Below are 25,494 nucleotides of genomic sequence, written 5' to 3'. Positions count from 1 at the left end.
GGGATCAGGGCGTCCCATTGGGCCTCGACTTCATCTATTAATCCCGAATCGTGGGGCTGGTCTTTGCGGAGGCATGGCTGCAAACTGTGTGGATTTGGCTGTGCAGGAGTGGTTTAAGTGCTGCTCTTCCTTGTTAGTGGGGGGGCTGGTGAGCTCGTGTCTGGTTAATCAGCCGGCGGGACCAGCATTTGCGGCGTGAAGCCCTTGGGGCCATGTGAAGTGGACCAATTAACATTTTATAACGGTGACTGCCTCGCCAGACTGAACATTGGGAAGGTCATGGCAGTTCCTGCTCGCCCCCACACTTAGAAACCTTTCCATTAAATCATGCCCTTAGTCTCAATTTTGGCCTTTATTTCACTTGTGAGGAAGATAAATAACTCCACATGATTACACCTGTGATGTTAAAATGTATTTTGTTTAATTCATTTGAAAGAAATACAGCTCCAAGTGCAGTAGGTACAATTTCTATTCAATAGGTCTTGTAGGCCACCTGCCACCTCCCAATTGTAAGTGACTGTTAATTTAACATGCCCTTGAGCAGTGGAATTCAATTTACTGGGTAATGTTGGACCATTGTAAAAAGCAGGGAGTCACAGAAGGGACATTTGAGGTTTTAACTCGCTGTCTTAGATAGAAAGGTCAAATAATTTTGTTTTAAGTTATGGTCCACCCATTGCACTGTCGGGGACTTGAAGTATTACTGCAAAATTATAATTATTTGCATGACTCTGACCTAAAGTCTTTCAACAACTATATGAATCAGTGAGGGATTGTTTGCTGGATTAGGTATCACTGCTAAATGGGTTTTTTATTTATTGACTATTGTTTTCCTTTTCCCTTGAAGACATTGATTAAGGTTTGTTAGGCTCTGTTAAACATATGAACTTAGTTCCACTGTACTTGGCCAGAACTATGCACAATGCCCCATTGTATTATAAAAAAAGACATGGAGGCACTGGAAAAACTATAGAAAAGTTTCTCAAGGAAGATACCAGATTTGAGAGGTTATAACTATCCAGAAGAGTGAACAGGTTGGGCTGTTTTCTGTAGAAAAGACAAAGCTGAGGCTTGACCTAGTAGAGATCTTGAAAGTTTTAAGGAGGTGTGACAGGGTAAACATAGAAATGTTTTCATTTGTGCAGTCCAAAATTAGGTGTCATAAATATAAGATAGCTACTTACAAAACAGTAAGAAATTCAGGAGAAACTTCCTGACCCAGAATGGTTAGACAATGGAACTTGCTGCCACATTGAATAAGTGAGGTGACCAGTCTATATGTACATTTAAGGAAAGATAGAAGGGAGAGAAAGAAGATATGGAAATGCTGATATGGTTAAATGAAGTAGAATAGGAAGAGGTTCACGTGGAACATAAAATGTGGCGCTGATGGTCTCAATGGGCAGAATTCTCTCCTCTGGCAGGGGAGGGGGGGGGGGAGGAGCGGAGTATTTCCGCTGCAGAGGCAAGTGGGAAAGCACATCAAATCTTCCAGCCCTGACGTTATTAAGGATGTAGCTAGGGGTTTGTACCGTATCCCGTAGCAGGGCAGGCCTCAGGGCACGTAGTTAGTCATCCTATCCAGACACCATATTGTAAAAGGCTCTTGTATCACTGACCCATTATTGAAGAAAGAAGGTGGATCTCCTAAAAATGAAGTTGCATCTCCAGGTATATCTGAGGCCAGAAGCTGAACCACCGTAGAAAGAGAATGGACCTCCAGGAACAATCTGAGGCTGGAAGATGGACCCTCTCGAGGACACTGAATCTGGAATGTTCACCTGTAGATGCTTCCCCGACCGATTGTTGTGATGTTCCGGGGTCAAGGGTTGCCGTCGGCCACCATCCTGAACTCTGGAGGCAGCCGCAGGCATTGTTCAGCTGAGTGCCGACATCTGCATGCTACGTTGTTCCAAACATGTTTCGTACTGGCAGTTTTCCTGCTGGCACTGCAGAGAATTGGGCATGGAGGGTGGGCAGACCTTTATCTGCATCATGCTGGCCTCCAGCTGGTTTCCTGGTCTGCCACACCATCGTAAAACAGATTGTTGGGCTTCCCGCTGAATATGCTCCACCTCCCATTGAATCTACCAGCGGGGGCTTGGAAGAATTCTGCCCAGATATGTTACCCAAGTAGCCATTTTTCATGCAGTAGTCCAAACAGTGAATGTTGATAGGCTATTTAATCATGCGGGGCAACATCACAATGATAGCTCACCCAACATCCACAGAGGCTCACTTCCAGAATTGCTAGATAACAGTCAGGACTGTTAAAACCCTAACTGTTTTTTCACTCCCAATCTCAGGGGTACTAAGGTTGATTGGATTCTACTTAGTTCAGCCTTTTGTTGAGGTCAGATTGGTTCGCACAGACATAGGATCAAAGCTGCAACATTTTTAGTCTATATGTTTTGGTACACCACTGATTTAGAGTGTCTGACTTTTAAGCCATTGGGGGGAGCTCTCACTGCAAGGATGAGCAGACGGCAACAAAGGTGCTGCTGAGCAACTTGTCAAAAACAGTCATGATTAGAGTAATATTCTACAGCAGTCATAGGATTAACAGATAAATATATTCAGTTAAAACTCACCTTTATGGAAAAGGATCTGAATAAAACAATAAGATGTAATAATTAGAAAGTAATAGAAATTATGGGCACGATTCAGCAGCCTCGTCATGCCCACCTTTGTGTCGGGACGAGGCAGCTGAATCTCGAGAGAGGCCTCGTGCGAAATTTGCGATGCTCTAAATATCTCGTCATGACCTGGATCTCGACCTCACTGACCGTGATCCAGAGAAGCATATTTGAATGACCCATTAAATATACATTTGCCAGATTCATCTGGCACCCAGGACTCAACAGCCGGGGGACTTGTCAGGGCTCCATTTAGTACAAGTCCACTAAAAAGTGGACCAGGCATAACAGCACCTTGGGTTTCTCCCAGGCCATTGGAGCCCCTCGGGTGGTCGGGAACAGAGCAGGGTGGCACCCTGGTTCTCACTTGTCACCCGGGCACCTTGGCACTTCCAGTTTAGCACCCTGGCAGTGTCACCCTGGTGCTGCTAGAGTTCCCAGTGGCACTTCCAGAGTGCCCAGGTGGGCCGAGGGGTCCTTGCCAGGTAAAGGGTATGAGGGGGTTACCAGGGTCCTCCCCGAGATTTGAAGGGTGGGGGGAGCATCAAAAATGGATGGGGGCCTGAAGGAGATTGGGGCAGCCTTCCAAAATGGCACCACGATCTTCGAGGAACCTTTCCTGCCGGAAATCCCCGAGGCCAAAAATAACGGCAAAGTGCCGTTGAATAGTGAGATGTTTCTCAGCGCTGCAGGTGGCAAGAAACACCCCACTAAACACACCGTTCAGCAGTCTTTGACTCACTCCTCTCAATCGCACCCTACGTGTCTTTGCATCTGCCAATTTTAGTAGATTATTAGTGAAATCTGATGAATACAGAAAAGCACTGAAGTTCAATCTAAAACGTAAGGTCCAACAAAGTAAGATTGTGAAAAAGAGAGAGGAATGGGCGACAGAGGTGGTTGACTGAGATTTTTAAAATAGGAAGTAATTAACTACAGTTGGTTTATAAAAAACGGTTTTCACTAAAGCAGACATTTCTCATTGGTTATGATAGTCAGTTTGTGCTGGAAATTGAAGCTAACAATTCTAGGAAAGACAAAAGGAAAATACCGTGGATGCTCAAAATCTGAAACAAAGGTCAAAATGCTGAAAATACTTAGCAGATCCTACAACATCAGTCAAGAGTGATACATAGTTAATATTTCAGGTCTGTGAATTAATCAGAAGTGGGATAAGTTAGAAATGTAATGGGCTGAATCTTCCGTGGAATGTCAATCACCGTGAGATTGCCATTTCTCTTCTTTTTACTTACCAAGACTGGAGCTGCACATTTCTCACCCAGAACGTCTGCCCCAGACCTGCTGAAAAATGTGTAGCTTGGCAATGTCAGAGGAATGAAGCTATGCCTCTTTTTATGGCACTACGCGGTAGGGGCATGTAAGGATGTAGTCAGGGATGGGGGCTTCAGTTGGTCTGGAGTAGTGGAGAAATAATCAGGTTGAGGTAATCAGGGGGGAGGAGGGGTCAGATGGTCGAGGGGAAAGTCAGTGATGGGTGGTCGAGAGTGGGGGGATTAGTTGGTGGGGAGGGGTCGGATGGCCGAGGGGAAAGTCAGAGGGGTGGGAGATCGGGTGGTCAGGGAGGGTTGGAGGGTAGTCAGGAGGTGTGGTGTAATCGGGAGTGAGGTGGGTTGGGCAGTCAGAAGGGTGTGCGGGGGGGAGTAGTTGGGGTTATCAGGTGATTCCAGGAGGCAGTTGGGGAGTCATGCAGGGGAATGGAGATGGGTAGCACTGTTCGTAAAAGAGGAAATCAATGCAATGGTGAAGAAGGGTATTGGTTCGGAAAATCATGATGTGCAATCTGTATAGGTGGAGATGTGCAGTACCATGAGGCAGAAAACATTATTGGGGATTGTCTTTAGATCCTCAAACAGTAGTGAAAACGTAAGGGAAGCTATTATACAAGAAATTGGCGATGCATGCAGTAAGAGGCAACTGTAATTATGCATGATTTTAAATTACATATATAGATTGGACAAACCAAACATGCAATAGTATAGTGGAGGAGGAGTTTCTCGAGTATATACTTGGTGGGCGGAATTCTCTAATAATGGGGCTATGTCCCCACTCGCATGAGAAAATGGGCGGGAATCACTCTGGACTTTCCTGGAGAAAGTCCAGAATGATTCTCCTACCTGAGGGGGGCTAGCAGGGCCCCAGAGTGCTCCTCACAGCCCCGGCTGCCGATACGGGACCCTGCACCTCCGGCTGGGGGCCCCCGCATGCGCGCGTCGGCGGTCTGCCGGGTGGAACCATGAGTGAACCATGCCGGGGGAACTCAGCCAGTTGCTGGTAGAGAATCGGCGCCGGGGCCTCTTTCAATTGCTCCGACCGGCGCTGCGTTAACCGCACTCGCACAATTGGCCGCAATTCTCCGGTCCCTGATTGCGGGTCTGAGGCCCATTTTCCGCCCCCGCGCTGAGCGCGATTGCGGCGCGGAGGCTCGGAGAATCCCGCCATGGTTTTTTGTAGACCAATACATTGAGGAACAAACCAGAGAACAGGCTATTCTAGACTGGGTACTGTGCAATGAGAAAGGATTAATTAACAATCTTTTTGTGCGGGATCCCTTGGAAAGAGCGACCATAATATGATAGAATTCTTCATTCAAATGGAGAGTGAGATAGTCGAAATAGTCGAATTTGAAATTAGGGTCCTAAATCTAAATAAAGGGAACTATGAAGGTATGTGATGCAAATTGACAAGGATAAATTGGGCAGCCTTACTAAAGGTGTTGACTGTGGTGTTAAGTAATGAGTTAAGAGACATTGCAATTACTTGTCTCATTTATCTTAAGTGTTCAATGATTGTCTCATTTATGTTAAGTGTTCAATGATTGACACTGATATGTAAAGGGGCTTCAGGTGGACTCTGGAGCTTGTGATGATCTGTAGAGTTCTGTGCAGAGTGAGTTGGTGGTGGAAAAGCAGCTGAACTCTTGCCTCTTCATACCACAGCATCTAGCACATTTAACATGTGGAAATGCAATGGTTCATATTTAGAGAACATGTGCGTGATTTACAGCAATTATTCCTGTCTGGCACATAAATAAGAGGAAAGGTGGCCCAACCATGGAATACAAAAGAAATTAGAGATAATATTAAATCCAAAGAGGAGACTATAACAATTCTAGAAAAAGCAGCAAGCCTGAGGATTGGAAGCATTTTAGAAGTCAGCAAAAGAGGACAAAATATGTGATCGAGATGGGGGAAAATGAGGGCTGCACGGTGGCGCAGTGGTTAGTGCTGCTGCCTCATGGCACCGAGGTCCCAGGTTCGATCCCGGCTCTGGATCACTGTAGGTGTGGAGTTTGCACATTCTCCCCGTGTTTGCGTGGGTTTCGCCCTGTCGCCCTGTTGCTCGTTCTGGGTGAGTGTGCTTTACACTCAATTGGCTCTGTTTTATTCCTTAGCTGTAGAGTCGCCAGGTATCTTTATGATACCGCCACGAAGTTCAAGTTCAGATCAATGACTCAATACACCAGTTAGTAAGATCAAACAAGACACGTTTATTATTACACAGTTATTTACTACTCATGCATATAATACTAAGACTAAACTATTCCTACCACTACTAGGCCAATACTTATCTGGAATAAGGGAACTGCCAGATCAGAGAACAATGGCCTCTTGTCTTGTCCTGGATCCGCAGGCTTCCAGTTGGTGTGGACTAAATGGGTCAGGAGTGTCTATTCTCGTAGCGGGCGTTGTATGACACTTACTTGTCGGTGTAGCAATTGGCCAGGCCTCTCCTCACGTTCAAGTTCTTAAAGAGCTGCGGCAAAGGTGTTCTGCGGGGAGGGCCGGCTAAGAGAGAGAGCGAACTGGACTTGGGATCTGTCCTTTATAGGTCACAGGGGCTTCACGCCCACCTAGGTGGACCCTATACCTGCTTAAAATTGATTGGTTTGAATTCCCCAATACTGGGGCTGTTTCCCGATCGCTGGGTGGTTCTTGGGGCTGTTTGTAACTTATTGTCCGGGACTCCTGCTGGCGCCTAAGAGTCTGGCTTGACCTTTGTTAATCTCGATTGTGTCCATTGTGCCCGGGAATCGCTCAATTAATATGCGCAACTGTTAGTTTCAGTGCTGTCTGGTTTCTTTGCAGACAGAATACATGGGGAGATTCTGCAGCCTGCCTGTTTTCCTTACATTGTCCTGTTTTCCCTGCATGCATTTCAATTCTCCATTTTGTGTCGGGCAGTGGCCAACTTCGGTGGTTACAGCCCCCACAACCCAAAGATGTGCAGGTTAGGTGGATTAGCCACATTAAATTGCCCCTTAATTGGAAAAAATAATTGGGTTCTCTAAATTTATTTTTTAAAAAGATGGGGGAAAATAGAGTGTGAGAAATTGCAAACAACATCGAAACTGACTGTAAAAGCTTCTACAAATATGTGAAGAGAAAAAGATTAATAAAAACATAAGTCAGAAGTTATAATGGGGAACAAAGAAATGACAAAAATTGAACACATGCAATTGAACACAGTAGAGGGCACAAATAACCTCTCATAAATGTGAGGGAACCAAGAATCTAGTGAGAGGGTAGAATTAAAGAAAATCAGTATTAGTAAGAAAATGGTGCTAGGGGAATTAATGGGGTGAAAGGTTGGCAAATCACCAGGGCCTGATAATCTACATCCCAGAATATTAAAGGAAGTGGCCCTGGACAGGTTGGAGGATGACAAAAGTAACCCCACTATTTAAAAAGAAAGAATTACAGACCAGTTAGCCAGACATCAAGGCAAAGATACTGCAGTCCATTATAAAACAGAAGATAACAACATTTGGAAAGCATTAATGAGATTGGGCAACGTCAGCATGGGCTTATGAAAGGCAAATCATGCTTAAAAATCTACAGGAGTTTCTTGAGGATGTAACTAATAGAATAGGTAAGAGATAAAAAATAGATGTGGTGTATTTGGACTTTCAGAAGACTTTTGCTAAGGTCCTTTCTAAGAGGTTAGTGGGCAAAATTAAAGGACATGGGATAGGAGGTAATCTATTGGCATGGATTGAAAATTGGTTGACAGACAGTAAATAAAGAGTGGGAATAAATGGGTCTTAGTGGCAGGCAGTGACTAGTGGGGTATCGCAGGGATCAGTGCTTGGATCCTAGCTGTTGATGATATATATAAATGACTTGAATGAGGGAACCAAATGTAACATTTCCAGGTTTGCTGACGACACAAAACCAAGCAGAATTGAGTTGTGAGGAGGATGCAAGGACGCTCCAAGGTAATTTAGACACGTTGAGTGAATGCAAAACCACATGGCAGATGCAGTACAATGTGGCTAAATCTGAAGTAGCACATTTCGGTGTGAAAAACAGAATGGAAGAGTATTATTTAAATAGTGATATATTGGGAAGTGTGGACGTACAAAGGGATCTGGGTGTCCTCGTACACCAGTCAATGAAACTGGAGAGACAGGTGCAGCAAGCAATTAGGGAGGCAAATTATATGTTGGCCTTCATTGCAAGAGGATTTGAGTTCAGAGTAGGAATGTCTGATGTCTTATAGGACCTTGGTGAGACCACACCTGGGGTATTGCCTGGAGTTTTGTTCTCTCTATCTAAGAAAGCATATACTTGCCATAGAGGGAGTGCAGCGGAGGTACACTAGCCTGATACTGGGGTTGGCAGGACTGACCTATGAGGAGAGGTTGGTTCAGCAGGGCCCGTATTCCGAGAGTTTAGAAGGATGAGAAGAGATCTGATTAAGCGTATAAACTTCCAACAGGGCTGGACAGACGAGATGCAGGGATGATGTTTTCCCCGGTTGGGGAATCTAGAACCAGGGTACGCAATCTCAGGGTACAAGGTAGATAGACCATTTAGGACTGCGATGAGGAAAAGTTTCTTCACGCAAATGATAGTGATCCTGTGAAATTCTCTATCACTGAATGTATTCAAGAAAGAGATGGATTTTTTTTATATTTTAATGGCATCAAGGGATATGGAGAGAAAACAGGAATATGGCATTGAGATAGAGGTTTAGCCATGATCATATTGAATGGTGGAGCAGGCTTGAAGGGCCATTGGCCTACTGCTGCTCCGAGTTTCAATGTTTTTGTGACTGCTCAAGACTGTAATGTCCAGTTTATTTTATTTGCTGTCAGCATCGCTCAGCTGCTGAAAAACACTGTTGACTTCTATCAGCTGATAAGGATGTAGAGTTACTTTCGGGCGCTGTTTGCAGTTGTCACATCTGCCATCTCCAGAAGTTCTAAAAATTCCCAGAATACAATTTGATTTATAATGTGGATGAAAGCCGAGTTGTGCACAGGAAGGAAAACCAGACAGATGTTATTATCTGTGTAAATGGATATGGTATCCGGAGTGAAAAATTACCTTCATCAGCCTGGACACTAATCTTCAAACTGGGATACCTGAATACTGGAGGGTACAGGAACAAATCACAGGAGACCTAGGATCACCAGAATTCTGTGTTTCTCCTTAATGTTATTACCAAGTTGTGAGTTAGCAAAATAAAGGTCCAGAAATTTGTCAATTTTAACGAAATGTGAGAGAAGCAATCCCAGATTAATTGTTCGGCCAAAATGACAGATCAAAGAGCGGACCAGCAGTGAGAAATGCTTCGTTGTAACATGGATAAGGTACAAGATAAATATATTCTGAAGATAAGTAAATGGGCTACATCATGGGCAGGTTCAATAGATAAATAGGAATTTCAAGCAAATTTACTAAAAAATTATTTCAAAGAACCAATGTAATATGAATGGTATTGAAGCAAATTCTGACATATAAAATATATTGAAGCATGTAAAAAGGCTGATTGGGAGGGCACGCAAATATGCAAAAGAAATAACATGGGATTTTATTAGCACTTAAGAAGTAAAATGATAGACAAAGAAGATATGGGACCACTGACTACTTAGAACAGAGTTTTTGTTCAAAAGTGCCGGTTGCGACCCGCGGGTGGGTGTCAAAAGTGTAGAGGTGTTCTGCGCACATCAGCCTATAATTCCCAACTGCAGCATTCAGCCGTATGCAGGGTAAATCCTGCCTTAAATGTCGATGTCCTATTGCAATGGTTCCCAACCGTGGGGAGCTTGAAATTGTCCCCAGTCTGCTGCTGGAATGTTTTGGTGAGTGCAGGACTGGCAGCGGAGAGCAGTAAATTGGGGACTGGACAGAAAGCAGCCGCCAGGCACTCGCACTTTATTTGTGTATTTCAGGGATTTTTTTTTAACGAGCAGCATTTATGTGGTCACGCATCAGTGGTAATCCTTCACACTTGCTAACATCACTGAAACTGTAATGTTAAAGACAATACTGAAGAAAATTCAAGTACTGTCTCAACGGGGTAAGTTAATTCGGGAACCACATCTGCAAAACCTGGGTTTTTCCCTAATTTCCCTAATAGGGGCTGGTTTAGCTCACTGGGCTAAATCACTGGCTTTTAAAGCAGACCAAGCAGGCCAGCAGCACGGTTCGATTCCCGTACCAGCCTCCCCGGACAGGCGCCGGAATGTGGCGACTAGGGGCTTTTCACAGTAACTTCATTGAAGCCTACTCGTGACAATAAGCGATTTTCATTTCATTTCATTTTTTCATTTCATTTCAATTTTAGAAGTTTGCCTCCAGAGAGGCGAGAGGCAATTTGATTGTGTCAGGTTCAGTTAGCTAAGCAGGACCAAGATTTTCTTCGACCCAGATAAAGGCTCTGCACCTTGTTCTTTCTGACACTTCTGCGGGGGTAAAAGAACACTTCTGGCGGGGTAAGTTTAAAAGTGAGAGGCACCTTCACCTCCTGCTATCCCTATATGTTTCATGAAAATGATTTGTTTTCTCTCATTTTGGACGCATCCTTACAGAAGTTGAAATCACTGCTTTAGAATTCCCAGAGATGAACACAGGCTGTGTTAACTCAAATGAGAAGCTTCCATTGTCTTGTGCTGCCTTAAGGTGGGGAAATGGTGAATATGTGGCTGAACCCAGGTGCTGCTCCTCACTAGTTTCAGGTTAACCTACCCTGTGCAATTCCAACATCTTCTGCTTGAACTTTTTTTTTTCTAAATTTAGAATAGCCAATTATTTTTTTTTCAATTAAGCGACAATTTAGCGTGGCCAATCCACCTACTCTGCACATCTTTCGGTTGTGGGGGTGAGCCCCATGCAGACATGGGGAGAATGTGTAAACTCCACACGGACAGTGACCCAGTGCTGGGCTTGAACCTGGGTCCTTCGCGTCGTGAGGCAGCAGTGCTAACCACTGGGCAACTGTGCTGCCCTTCTGCTTGCATTTCTGATCGCGTTTTGTTTTTCATCCTTAGAGTTTTGCAATGGGCTTTTTTTTTCCAAAAAGGATCGCAACAAGGAATGGAAACTTTTCTTTCTGGGAGTTTTGTTTGAAATAGGAGACAGGGTGGGAAGGGAGTGTAGATCCTCCTTGGAGATCCTGTTTGTAGTGATATGCATCACTGTACATACACAAGGGGTTAATGTAAATACACTACAACTAAGTAACTACTAGAGGGAGCACCAGAGATGTATATATACATAGACAAACAAGAAGTCAACAGACTCGTCATAGGAACAGCAGCTGGTGAGCAGGACAAAGGAGGTCAGATGTAACATAGTATAAGTGCTGGAGAGACAACAAACTCGCAATAAAGCATCTATTTCAACTGTAAGACTACGAACTTTATTCAGACACAAGGAATAATACACTGTTAACCTAAGAAAACTCCAGCTGGTAAATGACCAGGTCCCTTTTGCAAAAGGCCATCATGGAGCTGAGCAATGGTCATTAGATCAGCACACTTGGGAAGTGAGAATAACTGAACCGGCCTGAGATACAGGCTGAAGTTTCTTTGGCTGTGGAGTACCAGAATCGTTGCTTATTTTACATTTTTTTCTTTAGCGTCGCACTCAGATCTTTGGCAGCACCAGGGTGAGAGCAGCCAGCCAGCACAGGAAAACTAAATAATTTTCTTTCTCTCCCATGGTGGTCTTGAGGCTGGTTTAGCACACTGGGCTAAATCGCTGGCTTTTAAAGCTGACCAAGGCAGGCCAGCAGCATGGTTCAATTCCCGTACCAGCCTCCCCGAACAGGCGCCGGAATGTAGCGAGTAGGGGCTTTTCACAGTAACTTCATTGACCCCTACTCGTGACAATAAGCGATTTTCATTTTTTTTTTCAATTCATTTTCATGCCTGGGACAAGAAAACTTTATCGTTGCAAATACTGCCTTGCCTCAGGAGAGACTGGGTAAGCGAACGTGGCGTGGGTTCCGAAGGTCGGTCGGCGTGGGCCCCGAAGATCTGCCAATTGGTAAAAGTGGGTCCCGGGGGGAAAAAGTTTGGAAAACACTGACTTAGAAAGTTTTGTGAGGGCCACGAAGAATCCAGCCCAAATTTGTAGAACAGAAAGAAATATGTTTACAACAGCAGCAGTAATCCCTTGCTGTTCACTCCTCTCTTGCTGGTTCCATACTGGCCAGCTTTATTTATGCAGAGACCTGCTAATGATTTCTCCGCCCCCCCCCCCCCCCCCCCCCTCATTGGGGAAGTTCATAGTCCCTAAGGATTGTGGGATTGCCATTAGTCCCCAGTCAGTGGTAAGCAGGCAAGTTATAACAGAAAGAAAGGGCCATTTTATACTTGAGCATAAAGGAATGGCATATTTAATTAGTATTTACCTCAGGAAGGTTAAAATAGGACTGCATATATATGAAGTAAAAATAGAAAAGCCATCAGGAGATAATGAGAAACTGCACGACAATATGTTAATGATATAAAAGTAGAGATCACCAAGCCCAGATATATGTACCCAGAATATTGAAGGATATTGCCAGAGGCACTAACAATTGTTAATATACACAGTTCATAGGTTTGGTTTAAGTGCCAGGAGCATGCAGTTGGAAAATTTGCTCTCTAATATCCATAAACCAGGATGGGGTTAGTGAACATTGTGAATGATATGGTATATTTGGACAATCGTTATTTGGAATTACAGAGAATATGGATGTAGGTATAGCGATGAACTAAAAGCAAAGACTGAATGACTGTTTCCTGAATTGGCAGAAAATAGGATCTTTGCTGTGATTTTTAAAAAATTTCTATTTATATAAATAACTTGAATGAGTCACAAAAGGAATTTTTTCAAAGTATAAAACTAAAAGTAGAAATAGAAGCAAGAGTAAGGCATAAGGCTCCTTGGGCCTGTTCTATCATTCAAAAATATCATGACTGACCTGATCGAGTCCTCAACTCCACTTTCTTGCTTGGTCCCATAACCCTTGACTCCCCTATATTTCAAGAATTTGTTGACCTCAGCCTTGAATATTTTCCCTCCTGGACATCCTCCTAATCAGACAAAATGTCACGCTTCTCCTGGTCTTCCTCGAGCATGTCACCCCGCTGTTGTGCTAAGTTGTGGAGAGCACAGCACACAATGATGATGCAGGAGACCCTTAGGGGCTGTACTGGAGGATCACATCAGACCTGTCAAGGCAGCGGTAGCGCATATTTAGGCCGATGCACCACTCAATCACAGTAACAGGACTCTGCCTCAGTTCAGGCGTCTGCACAGACACCATCAGCCAAGACCTCAGCAGATACCCCCACGCGATTCTCCGACCCCCACACCGGGTGGGAGAATCGCAGGAGTGCCGGGCGATTCACGCCACACCGTCCTGGCACCCGCACGCGATTCTCCCACCGCCCCTAAAACGGCGTGTTGCGTTTTGCGACAGGCCGCTCGGAGAATCGCCGATCCGGTCGAGCGGCGATTCTCTGGCCCGGATGGGCCGAGCGGCCTGCCTAATCCAACCGGTTCACGCCAACGCCAACCACACCTGGCGGCTGCTGGCATGAACAGCGCGTGACCGCTGCGTGTTGGGCCTGTGGGGGGCGGAGGGAGGATCGAGCACCAGGGGGGTGCTCAGGAGGGGTCTGGCCCACGATCGGTGCCCACCGATCGTCGGGCCGGCGTCTCTGAAAGACGCACTCTTTCCCCTCCGCCGACCTGCAAGATCGATCCTCCATGTCTTGCGGGGCGGCGGAGGGTAGGCCGGCCAACCTGCACATGCGCGGGTGACGTCAATTAGGCGCCGCCGGCTGCGTCATTCAGGCGGCGCCGCTTTGACGCGGGCGCAAAGGCCCGGCAAGCGAGATTGACGTGCCGCCGCTCCTAGCCCCCTGGGGGTGGGAGAATAGGGGGCGAGGAGCGGCCTCCGACGCCGGAGAGAAACACTTCGGTTTTCACTCCGGCGTCGGCACTTTGTCTCCCTTTGGGTGAATCGTGCCCGCCATGTCCCTATGAGCTATCCAGACTGCCTGGCGTGACTCTTGAAAATGCTGGGAATTTGCGACTGCCCCAGGATAAAATTGCCGTGCGCAAACGTCCAGAATGTTCATGCGGTGGTCACACAGCAGCACATTAAGGGAGTCAAACCCCTTCCTGTTGCTTTAGAGAACTTCCTGATGCCAAGGCAGAAGAATAATTTATGGTAGTGAAAAGATTTCAAAAGATTTTCGAATCACTCAGGGCAAACAGCAGCTGTGAAAACAGAAAGTCTTTACATTCATTATGGGCACTGAAGGATTTTTAAGACAGACAGGTTATAGAATAGCTCTGGGCTCCGCAAGGCTTTTAAGACAGGCTGAAGGCTTCATGGCAACACACACCAACCGTGACCCCCATCCCAAGGCAACCCTGGCCATAATGGGATTTGCACCCACGGCAAACAGGTCCTGAGAATTGTGCCCCACATCTCCAGTTCTGAGCTAAATCAGCCCACTAAGTCAACATTGTTATGACACCCTGGGCTATGGTGCAGTCAACACCAGGAGTCGCAATGCAATTGAATTAACAAATAATTATTTTTAAGTATAATGGGCTCTAAGCTTGCATTAATTGCATTGACCTCATTTTTCTACAGTTAAAAATATTAATGCCTGAAACAAAAAGATTTATTCTGAAACACATGGGGCGCGATTCTCCGCTCCCCACGCCGGGTGGGAGAATTGCGGGAGAGCCGGGCGACTCACGACATGCCGCCCTGGCCCCCCCCCGCGATTCTCCCACCTCCCACTCGGAGAATGGCCGCTCGCCGTTTTTCACGGCGACCGCCGATTCTCCGGCCTGGATGGGCCGAGGGGCCTGCCGTTCCCGACCTTTTCACGCCGGCAGCAACCACACCTGGTCGCTGCCGTTGTGAACACGGTGCCAAAGGTTCATTTGTGGCTTGTGGGGGGCGGAGAGGGGAGTGAGCACCACGGCCGTGCTTGGGAGGGGACTGGCCTCAGTCCCCATAAGTGCCCACCAATCGTCGGGCCGGCGTCTCCAAGAGACGCACTCTTTTCCCTCCGCCGCACCGCAAGATCAAGCCGCCACATCTTGCGGGGCAGCGGAGGGAAAGACGGCAACCGCGCATGCGCGGGTTGGAGCCGGCCAATCTGCGCATGCGCGTCTGACGTCACTTAGGCGCCGCCGTCACGTCATTCGCGGCGTGCCGCCTTGACGCAAGCGGCAAGGCCCGGCAGCCGTGATTTACGGAGCGCCGCTCCTAGCCCCCTGGGGGGGGGGGTTGAATAGGGTGTGAGGAGCGGCCTCCGAGGCCGTCGTGAAACTCGGCTGAGTTCACGACGGCCTTCCCGATGCCGCGCGGGAGCGCCGAATTCCGCCCATGAATCGTGAACAAGATTTTTTGTAACTCAGCTCATACCTAACATTCATAATTTTACCCATTCTCACAAACATAGCACTGCTGCAAGCCCCATATTCACAATAAACACTGTCAGTTATTCAACTACTGTATGACAACTGCATTACCAAGACAAAGTCTTCATACTGTTGAATGCATGTTCGGCTCTGTGACAATAAGAGAGGGCACTAGCTGGAATGTTGAGGTTGAAAATAGCATTACTGCTGTCAAATTAGCATTGTGCACTGGCTGATGCCACAATTTGGCTACTCTGCCTACTCCGATGCATGCTTTCTGCTAACCTTAATTCCTTCATCAAAACGGCACCATAAATGTGCCTGTGCATAGCACCAATGCCATTTTGTTCATAAAAATGCATCTGTAACACCAAAAATATGGGTGCTATCAAGCCCAGCTGAATTTTGCGGTCCCTTTGCCTAAAATGCCCCAAAGCATTCTGACACAAGGTCAAGGACAGCTTAATTAAAAGGAAATCTCAGCATTACACAGACATTGTCTTATTTAATTGGCTTCAGTGTCTGCACATGTGTTTCTGAAGCTCATGCAGGCACTCATTAAAAGCCTGTGGTTTAGAAGACACAAATAATGGAAATTTATTAAGTGTAAAATTGGAATACTTATACAATGGCTTTTGACAGACTAAACATCTTGTCACAGTGTAACCTTCTGAATTCTGCCCACAATTAATGTGTAGTATTAAATACAGCATGTTTCACTCCAGTATTAATGGGACATATAAACTTATACTAGAGAAGACTAAACATTATCCACCATGTTATTTTTTTGTCGAATAGGTTATTGTTTAACTGTTAGATCCCTTCAACTTTCTTACCAATTTTAAATTTTACGAAATGTGCATTTTGCTCTATTTTATATGCCATTTGCATTAACATTTTTCAGAAGCACCAACCACAGGTGTGAATTTCCCACAGCGCCGATCCCGTTACGCTGGGTGCATAGTGAGAAAGGCCAAAAATTGGTTCCATGTAAGGTTCTGAGTCACGTGCGATGCGTCCTAACCACTACGCCTGACATGATCTGGATCACGCCCTCGCTGGGTGTAATCCAGATAAGAATATTTAAATGCATTATTAGGCTCATTTAAATATGCAAAGCCCATTTGAGGCTGCAGTCTCCCAGCTCCCAGTATTCACTGGCCACACTGGCCAGTCCTCGCGTAAGCCCAAATTAGTACTGGTCTCCAAAAAACGGAGACCAGATCTGGTGGCCACGGCGGGGATCTCGGAGACCATTGGAGCCCCTGGGTGGTCAGGGAAAGGGCATCTGGGCAGTGCCAATCTGGCACACTGCCAGTGCTGACCTGGTACCTTGGCAGTGCAGACCTGGCACTGCAGGGGTGCCAATTCTATACTGACAGGGTGGCAGCAGCAGTGCCCAAGAGCCCGATTGGCACTGCCAAGGGACAGGGCCTGAGGGGAGGCCATGCCCATGAAAGGGGAGGGGTGAAGGGGAGTTATGAAGAGTGGTGGGAGGGGCCTTCAGCGACCCCAAAGAGGAGTATGCTCTTTTTTGGGGAGGGGGGAATGCCCCAAACCCTATGAGGATTAAAGGGTGTGTGGCCAGGTCACCTTCATGCCTGCGCGGTGTGGGGGGAGGGTCACAGACATTTAGTGATGGGCGGGAGGTTGCCCCTCCAGGGTTAGGGGTGTTGAGATGTTTGTGGATGGGGGTGTGTAGAGATCTACCTTGCAGATCTAGTGAAGTCTCGTAACACTAAAACTCAGTAGAAATTTGAGTTACACTTCTCGGATGCAAATAAGAATCTTTTATTGCCTCTACGTGATTACAATTGAGAGAAACTTAAATCTATTCTCAATAAAGTCCGGCTAGTAAAAGGACTTAAAGAGAAGTAACTTATAAACAATTTAACTTTCAAAATAATATAGAAATGGTTTCTTGCTGAAGGCAAAACAGCTTGCATTTACTTCGAGTCAGAGTGGAAAAGTGAAAATATGAAAATAGAGATAGCGAATAGTTAGATCAAATCATCCCGGAATAAAGATGGCCATATGGACCATCATGTTTAAGGAGAATTTTATCAGTCTAAAGCCATCTGTCTATAACTCTATGTTGTCCGAATTGGTTTGGGTGAGAATCAAATACATTTGATTCGATGGTTAACTGTCAATCCTCAATGTGCAACATAAGTTCTGAATGTTTCATGTTTGAATATTTGTGTATGCTATGGAATGCGATTTTGTGCTATTATCGAGACTGGTTTTTACTGGTTTTCTGCTGACTTTACTTGATCCATTTTCTGGACAATGGTGCCTTCATATTACTATGGTGCTTACTTCGACCTTGATCTCGATTACTGGTACAGCTTATTTCTTAATGTCAAACTGACTTTGAAAATCTGTTTATTGGAACAATACTTGTTCTAAAATATTGTTTTAATCTACAATTAATTTATGCATGTGTCAGGCTGTTGTGCTTCTGTTGAAGTTATGTGTTTTGTTATGGCCTGAGGTTATGAGTGCTGAAATCCTTATTTTAAAATGGGTATTAAAACTGGGTTTTAATATTTACATTAAAATAGCCTTTTACCTATCAGAAATAGTTGATTACCTTCAGTGAGTGTGGGGCACCCTCAACCTCACTTTGAGGCCGAGACACACTTTAAAAATGGCACCCCGATCTCTGAGGAGCCGGTCTTGCCCGTGACTTTAGTTCCCCACTGCAGAAAAAGATTCTAAGGACGCGATTCTCCCAAAACATTTATTGGGGTGCAATCTTCAGGCTTCGTTATACTCACGCTCAAGCATAGCGAGGCCGGTGAATAGCAAAAGAGGCCAAAAAATGGGAACCGTGCCAGGCGCCAAACAGTTTGCGGTGCAACCGGCCTGCTTCCCTGGCAAGCTCGGAATCTCACCATAGAGTTGGGAGAAACCAATTATCACCACTTATTTCCGTTCAATTAATGAGAGCCACCTGTCATCCAACAACCGGCCTCCCCTATAAGTGCTCACGTTGGATCAGATTGATACTCCTTTTTAAAACCATGAAGGGTTTCAGTCGGGAGCCGGGGAGGGGAGTAGCTATCTTTGCTCACAGGCAAGAAAGTGACTCAGGCAACATAATGGCTGTGCAAAAAGTGTTTAATGCTCTGTACAGTAGCCCACTCCCGATAGTACTGCCCCATACCTTACCTAACCCCTCCCTCCTGCCCCAGTGCTCTCAGTGATGCTCAATGTGCCTGGCCCTCCCAGCTCTATCGCTACATCTTGGTGTTTCCCCAGGATGCACATCTGAGTTGGAGGCAGCCTTTGATGCCCCTGGCGGGCGTCCCCTGCGTGCTCTGGAGCCGGGGGCCCCGGCTCACTTGTTGACGGCACATGCACCACTGTGCCGTCCCACTCTGTGTGCTGACCCCAAAACACGGCCTCATCAGAGGGGTGGAACTCGGGACTGCTGGTGGCCACGTCACTGCCCCATGGGACGGGTCCGGGTTGGCACTCAGTGCCCCCTCCTCCCGATAGGTGCCCAAAGGCAGCTGGTTCGGGCCCCGGCTGCCCCTGCATCATCTGGCTCTGCCAGCCCTGGTGGTGCCACATGGTCCGCACCATCATGTCGAAGCTTTCGGTGATGCTCTTCAATGACTGGGACACATCCGCCAGTGACCGGGCCATGCTCTGCTCTCCAAGCTGTCCTCCGAGGTGTTCTCTTGCGGGTCTCCCTCCTGACCTCCATGGCATCTAGCAGCCTTCCCAGATCTGCATCCCGACTCTTGGGCGCGATTCTCCGACCCCCCACGCCAGGTGGGAGAATCGCGGGAATGCCGGGCAATTCCCGCCATGCCGCCGTGGCACCCGCACGCGATTCTCCCACCCCCCCCCCCCCACCCCAAAATGGCATGCCGCGTTTTACAACAGGCCGCTCGGAGAATCGCCGCTCGACGTTTCTAACGGTCGAGCGGCGATTCTCCGGCCCGGATGGGCCGAGCGGCCTGCCGAACCCGACCGGTACACACCGGCGCCAACCACACCTGGTCGCTGCCGCCGTGAACAGCGCATGAACAGCGCGCGAACGCTGCGTGTGCGGCCTGTGGGGGGATGAGGGAGGATCGAGCACCAGGGGGGGTGCTCAGTGGGGGTCTGGCCCGCGATCGGTGCCCACCAATTGGCGGGCCGGCATCTCTAAAAGACGCACTCTTTTCCCTCCGCCGCCCCGCAAAATCAATGCTCCATGTCTCCATTTAAGTGCCGCCGGCCGCGTCATTTAGGCGCCGCCGCTTTGACGCGGGCGCCAAGGCCCGGCATGCAAAATTGGTCGCTCCTAGCCCCATGGGGGTGGGAGAATAGGGGGTGAGGAGTGGCCTTGCGTCAAGGCGTCGCGTCGAGAATGACGCGACCGCGGCGCCTAAGTGACGTCAGCCGCACATGCGCAGGTTGGCCAGCTCCAACCCGCGCATGCGCGGCTGACGTCACGACGGCTGCCGGTTCCAACCCGCGCATGTGCAGCTGACATCACGACGGCTGCCGGCTCCAACCCGCGCATGCGCAGTTGCCGTCTTCCCCTCCGCTGCCCCGCAAGATGTGGCGGCTTGATCTTGCGGGGCGGCGGAGGGGAAAGAGTGCGTCGCTTGGTGACGCCGGCCCGACGATCGGTGGGAACCTATCGCGGGCCAGTCCCATCCCGAGCACGGCCATGGTGCTCACTCTCCTCTCCGCCCCCTCACAAGACACAAACGAAGTATTGTCGCCATGTTTACGATGGCAGCGACCAGGTGTGGTTGCCGCCGCGTGAACCGGTCGAGAACGTCAGGCCGCTCGGCCCATCCGGGTCAGAGAATCGCAGGTCGCCGTGAAAAATGGCGATTCTGCGAGCGGGGGGGGTGAGAGAATCGCGGGGGGTGCCAGGGCGGCGTGTCGTGAGTCGCCCGGCCCTCCCACGATTCTCCCACCCGGCGTGGGGAGCGGAGAATTCCGCCCTTAGTCTCCCGTTGGGAGAATCGTGCCCCTTGTTTCTGGTCTCCTCGGTGCCATTATTGCGAGCTGGCTGGGGTTGGCTGAGCAAATGCAGCTTAAGTGCCGCCCGACCTTGTTAGCGGGTGGCTAGCAAGCGTGGTCCTGGCGAATTAACTGACAAACTTTCATTTGCCGTGAGGAGCCAGTGAGGCCTCGTTAAGTGGGGCAATTAACGTTGAATTGCGTTGCCAACCTCGCTGGGCAATTCCTGCTCACTACCACACTTAGAATTATTTCCGGAGAATCCTGCCCATAGGTCATTGGATAGCGGTCGGCAGAGCTGGTGAGAAATTCCCTAGAAAATCTGCCACAAAAGAACGTCGAAATTTTGGGGGACAATCATGCCTCAGTCATTTTTTTGAGAGAATTGCATCTGAAGTGGAGCACCTACATAGATTAATGGACGAAGGTCTGCTGTTGTTTGGAACAAACCAAACAGAATCATTTTGGAAGCTGCATATCTGTTTAACTACATCTATTCATACAAATGCTCATAGTTCATCTCATCTTTAATGCCAAATTCAGAATTCCTTTCCATATGTCAATCTGTATTTATGTCTAAAATAACTGGAATTCAAAACGTATTTAAAAATAATTTTTTAAAAACTAAACTATGAAACACAACTCCAGTTGAACTAATATTGGTCTAATGAGTGGAAATGAAACGAGCTCTTGCTGTACTTCTTGTTTGCTTTCTTATTACAGCATTGGGTTGAAAAAGCTGAAAATCAGACACTTCTCTCAGATACCCTTGACCTGTCTGAACTCTTCCATCCAGATACCTTTCTTAATGCTCTGCGTCAAGAAACTGCAAGGTGAGCCTTGAAACATTAATGATGTATATTTTCTTAACGATTTATAGACTAAGAGCTGTTGAGGAGTGAAGCTATTTAGATGTCCATGTATATTACTCCGTCAAATCTAAGAGTATTTGTAAGAAACTTTAGATATAAACTCAAGTCTCTCTAAATAATTTACTTGTATTGCAGAGTTATGGGTTGCTCAATAGACAACCTGAAATTTGTTGCGACGTGGAAAGGACAGATACAGGATACAAAACTTCAAGTCCGGGTAGGAAACCTGCTTTAACAAAAAGCATTGTTAATTTTCTGGTGTTAAAAAAATCATAAGGTTTAGCAGGAGGATGACCACTCAATAACAATGTTGAAGAATTTGATTACATAAATGGTGTAGGAACACATCTTGTTACTTCAAAGAAATGTTAAAAATATTCTTCAGGAGACTGAACACTATTAAGGAAATTTAGACAAATAGTTGCTTGGTATTGGTTCCATGGAATCTCTACAGCGCAGAAGGAGTCATTCGGCCCATTGAGTCTGCACCGACTCTCCGAAAGAGCACTCTACCTGGACCCACTCCCCACCCTATCCCTGAAACCTCGCGCATTTAGCATGGCCAATCCACCTAACCTGCACATCATTGGACTGTGAGAAGAAACTGGAGCACCCGGAGGAAATCCACCCAAACATGGGGAGAACATGCAAACTCCACACAGTCACCCAAGGCCGGAATCAAACTCTGGTCTCTGATTCTGTTAGGCAGCGGTGCTAAATATTGTGCCACCGTCCCACCCTGATAGTACCGTGCCATCGTGGTAGTACAGAACTTGAGTATTGCTGAAAAAAGACCTGGGGTTGAAGCTTTTCATCTTACAAGTGTCCACTTGTGAATCGATCAGCATCCTCTTCATGCAGCAAAAGTTGTTATTCTCTTTGTCATTTGGTATTCTTGGCATTTCGTCCTGATGAGTGTGTGGTGGTAGTGCCACTCTCAATAGCATGTCTCTTTGCCGGAATTCTCCCACTGCTGGATTCCCCAAGGCAAGGCCGGCGAGCCATGGAATCTCCACTCACATCGGTGTGACTGCAAGGTCCCACCAGCATGAAGGGCTGGAAAATTCCAGCCCTGGATACCATATTGAACCCTTCTAAACGACAGGGTGGTATGAAGCAATACTTCCAGGTAACTGAAGCTCAAATCCTATTTTGTAATATTTGTGATTTTTACAGTGCAACAACAGGAAGCAGGGTGTCCTCAGACCTTGTGGTTGGGATGAATGTTCGCTGCCCAACACCCATTTCAATCCTACAATTGCACCTAAAGGAATTGCCACTTCACACATTCAGAGACTATTCATGCCAATTACACCCAACTTCAGATGGAGCTATCAATTCACTTACCATTCCTTTCTCTGTTCCTGTAACCTTTAAAGTTCTTATATTTAATTTAATGTAACCTGTAAGTTGATTTTCTTGAGATGCAAGAAGAAGCTTAAATCCACACAAAGAGACCGAGGCAGAGACCTGTTATAATGAGCCTCATGTTGCCACCTGCACTGTCATTCAGCGGTGCATCGGATTGCTCAAAATGCGGTTCCGATGCCTGGATGGTACTGGTGGTGCCCTGCAGTATACCCCCAGAGGGTCTCCCACTTTGTGGTGGTCTGCTGTGTCCTCCACAACTGAGCACAGCAGCAGGGTGACATGCTTAAAGAAGAGGAGAGACATGCAGCCTCTCTGCGGAGGAGGAGCTAGACTAGGAGCGGCTTCAGGACGAGCCCGGAGAGGAGCCACAGGAGCTGCTAGAAGATGGAGGACAGGTGGCGGCAAGGGTCCAGCATGCCCGGGGAACCTGGGAGGCCCTTATCCACACCACATTCACAGAAGACGAGACTATGCCTGTCAACTCAATCCCATCTCCCCAATCCCCTCCTCCTATCCTTCCCATTTCCCTCCTTCCCCCAATCCCCCTACCTCATTTCCCTCCTTCCCCTTCCCCTGGATTCCTCCCTATCCTTCACCTCCCCAATCCCACCCCCCGCCCTCCATCCCCCCCCCCACCACATCACACCACCTCGCCCCCGAACACCCTTCAAGGGTTTGTGCAATATGTCCAGGGTGGTGGGCCTGCGTCGGCACAGGCAATTGGCCAACATGCAAGGCAGGAGAGTGATGATAACTCACTGTGAGGCAATCTCTGGTGCTCCTCAGTTTATGCCAAAGTCTGACTCCTGTCTTTCTGCTGGCAGCACACTCACACCCATCCTCTGCAGCATCGGGGGCGTTTGATCTTGGACCACTGTGCCGGGGAATGGGAGGGTGGGGGGGTGCAGGCTAGCCTGCTGTGAAGATTACCGTGACAGAGGCTTCACATGTATCATGTACCAGCCTCCCGTACCAGCCTCCCCGGACAGGCGCCGGAATGTGGCGACTAGGGGCTTTTCACAGTAACTTCATTGAAGCCTACTCGTGACAATAAGCGATTTTCATTTCATTTCATTTCATATCAGGTGTAGCAAGTTTTAATAGTGAACTATTGACATTTCCATTCCCCATACCTACAGATATTGACACCACCACCCCGCACAAGTGTCCACTCAGTACTCCACAATCTTCTTGATCTTCCGTGGCCTACTTCTATGTCTAGGTGTGTCCCCTGGATGCACATCAGAGGCGGAGGCAGCTTGCTGCTTTCCATGCCCTGTGGTCTTTGATGCCCTTGGCAGATGCCTTCTGGGGGCCAGGAGCCGGAGGGCCTCAGCTGACTCACTGGTGTTGCTGTGTTACCCTGTTCTGCCCGCTGCCCTTGAGATGCGCCAAAGGGGGGTATTTGGGCAAACTGGAGACCGCCGTCATCTCCTTGGTGGATGGCCCGGGTTGGCCTCCAGCATTTCCTCCTCCCTGACGGTGCCAAAAGAGCCCAATGTGTCTCCATGGGACAGAGGGGCAACTGGACTGAGGACCAGAGGCCTCTGAATCATCTGGTCTTGATTTCCTGGAGGCTACCCATTGTCAACGCCGCTGGCGATAGTCCTCAGTGACTGAGCCATGCTCTGGAGTGCCTCGGCAATTTCCATCTGCATCTGGTACATAACCCTCAGTTACTGAGCCATGCTCTCCAGTGCGTCGGCAATGTACGCATGCATCTGTAACACATCGCTCAGTGACTGGGACATGATGTTGAGACTGTCAGTTATGGTCGTCGCTGACTGAGCCATGCCTTGGACTCCACCACTGAAGACGCGGAAGTCGTGTTCCAAGCTTTCCACTGCGGTCGTCGCCTGAGTATTGTTAACCTCGGTGCTACGCATGGTAGACAACATCTTCAGCGACCGAAGGCTTTGGGACTCCTCCAATCGGCTATGCAGTCGCTGGAATGTACCTGACATCCCCTCCTGAATCATGGCTGTGTCCTGGGAGAACCTTGTCCAGAGGCCTGGTATCTGACTGGGCTTCAGCAAACCTCAGGCTGCCGTCTCATTTGGATGTTCCTGCCTCCACATGGTGTGCATCAGCAACTGTGTGGTGCTCACCAGATTGTGCCCCAGAGGCATGCCCACTAACGTCACACGGTGTGTGTTTCTGTGCTGGTGGAAGCTGGGGGTGACAGCTGTGATCCCTCACTGGTGTTCTTCTCGGAGCTCTCCACTGGTTTCTTGGGTGGCAGATGGTGGTGGGGAAGGGTGATCTACTCTACATGGCCTGGCCTCATCAGATGGAGATTCTGAAAGAGCATAGACATGTGGTCAGTGAGAGGGAAGGATCATTTTGTCTGACATGAACAACTCACGAGACAGGTCATCTGGGTGAAGGGGCAGTGGATCCTCACACCTGTGACGCAGGTCAACCTTGCTGTTGGTGATTGTTCCTTGGTTAACCCCGTGATCTTCAGGGTTTCTCCTAGATAGGAGGTAAGTACTTGGATCTCTGGTACTCTGCCCCCCCCCCTCCCATCTTGGCCCTTTCCCGTTTATTATGGTGTATCTTCTCTTGCGAGGAAAAAGAGAGGGCATTGTGAGCTGTACGCTTCATGGGTCAATGGGGTCTATTGCAGGTGGCATGTGTGGGCACCGCATCTGGACATGAAGGGGTTGTGTTGGTGGGTGCCAGGAGGTGCTGAGGAACAAGCACAAAGGTGCGAGATGTCAGCCAGTAATCTGTGAGCTGGAGCTTTGGGAATTTGAGGGATGAAGGCTGAATTGATGCCAGAAGAGAGGTGCAGCTTGTTGGAGGCCGTTGCTTTTCTTCCGACATTGGTGCCAGACCTCCTTGTTATGCTGCCTGCACTGATAGCCACTGCCTCCCGGCACCATTGCCAATCCTGCTGCTGGGCCTCCAATCCCCTTGGGGGAACAGGATGTCCCGTCTTGCATCCAC

At 47.9% G+C, this 25,494-nt stretch overlaps 1 protein-coding gene across 2 annotated transcripts in view; it reads left to right on the top strand.

Moving 5' to 3' along the window:
* The window catches only part of LOC119977114 (cytoplasmic dynein 2 heavy chain 1), a 734,352-nt gene that overhangs the window by 694,538 nt on the left and 14,320 nt on the right, over nt 1-25,494 (top strand). For both annotated transcript variants that reach the window (XM_038817726.1, XM_038817724.1), the window contains 2 exons: nt 21,023-21,132; nt 21,307-21,388. In XM_038817726.1, the coding sequence (XP_038673654.1) occupies nt 21,023-21,132; nt 21,307-21,388 (192 nt within the window). The remainder of the gene's footprint in view (nt 1-21,022; nt 21,133-21,306; nt 21,389-25,494) is intronic.

Source organism: Scyliorhinus canicula, chromosome 14 (genome assembly GCF_902713615.1).
Source record: "Scyliorhinus canicula chromosome 14, sScyCan1.1, whole genome shotgun sequence".
Lineage (NCBI taxonomy): Eukaryota > Metazoa > Chordata > Chondrichthyes > Carcharhiniformes > Scyliorhinidae > Scyliorhinus > Scyliorhinus canicula.
The sequence above is the reverse complement of the archived record's forward strand: the minus strand, read 5'-3'. Positions and strand labels throughout refer to the sequence as shown.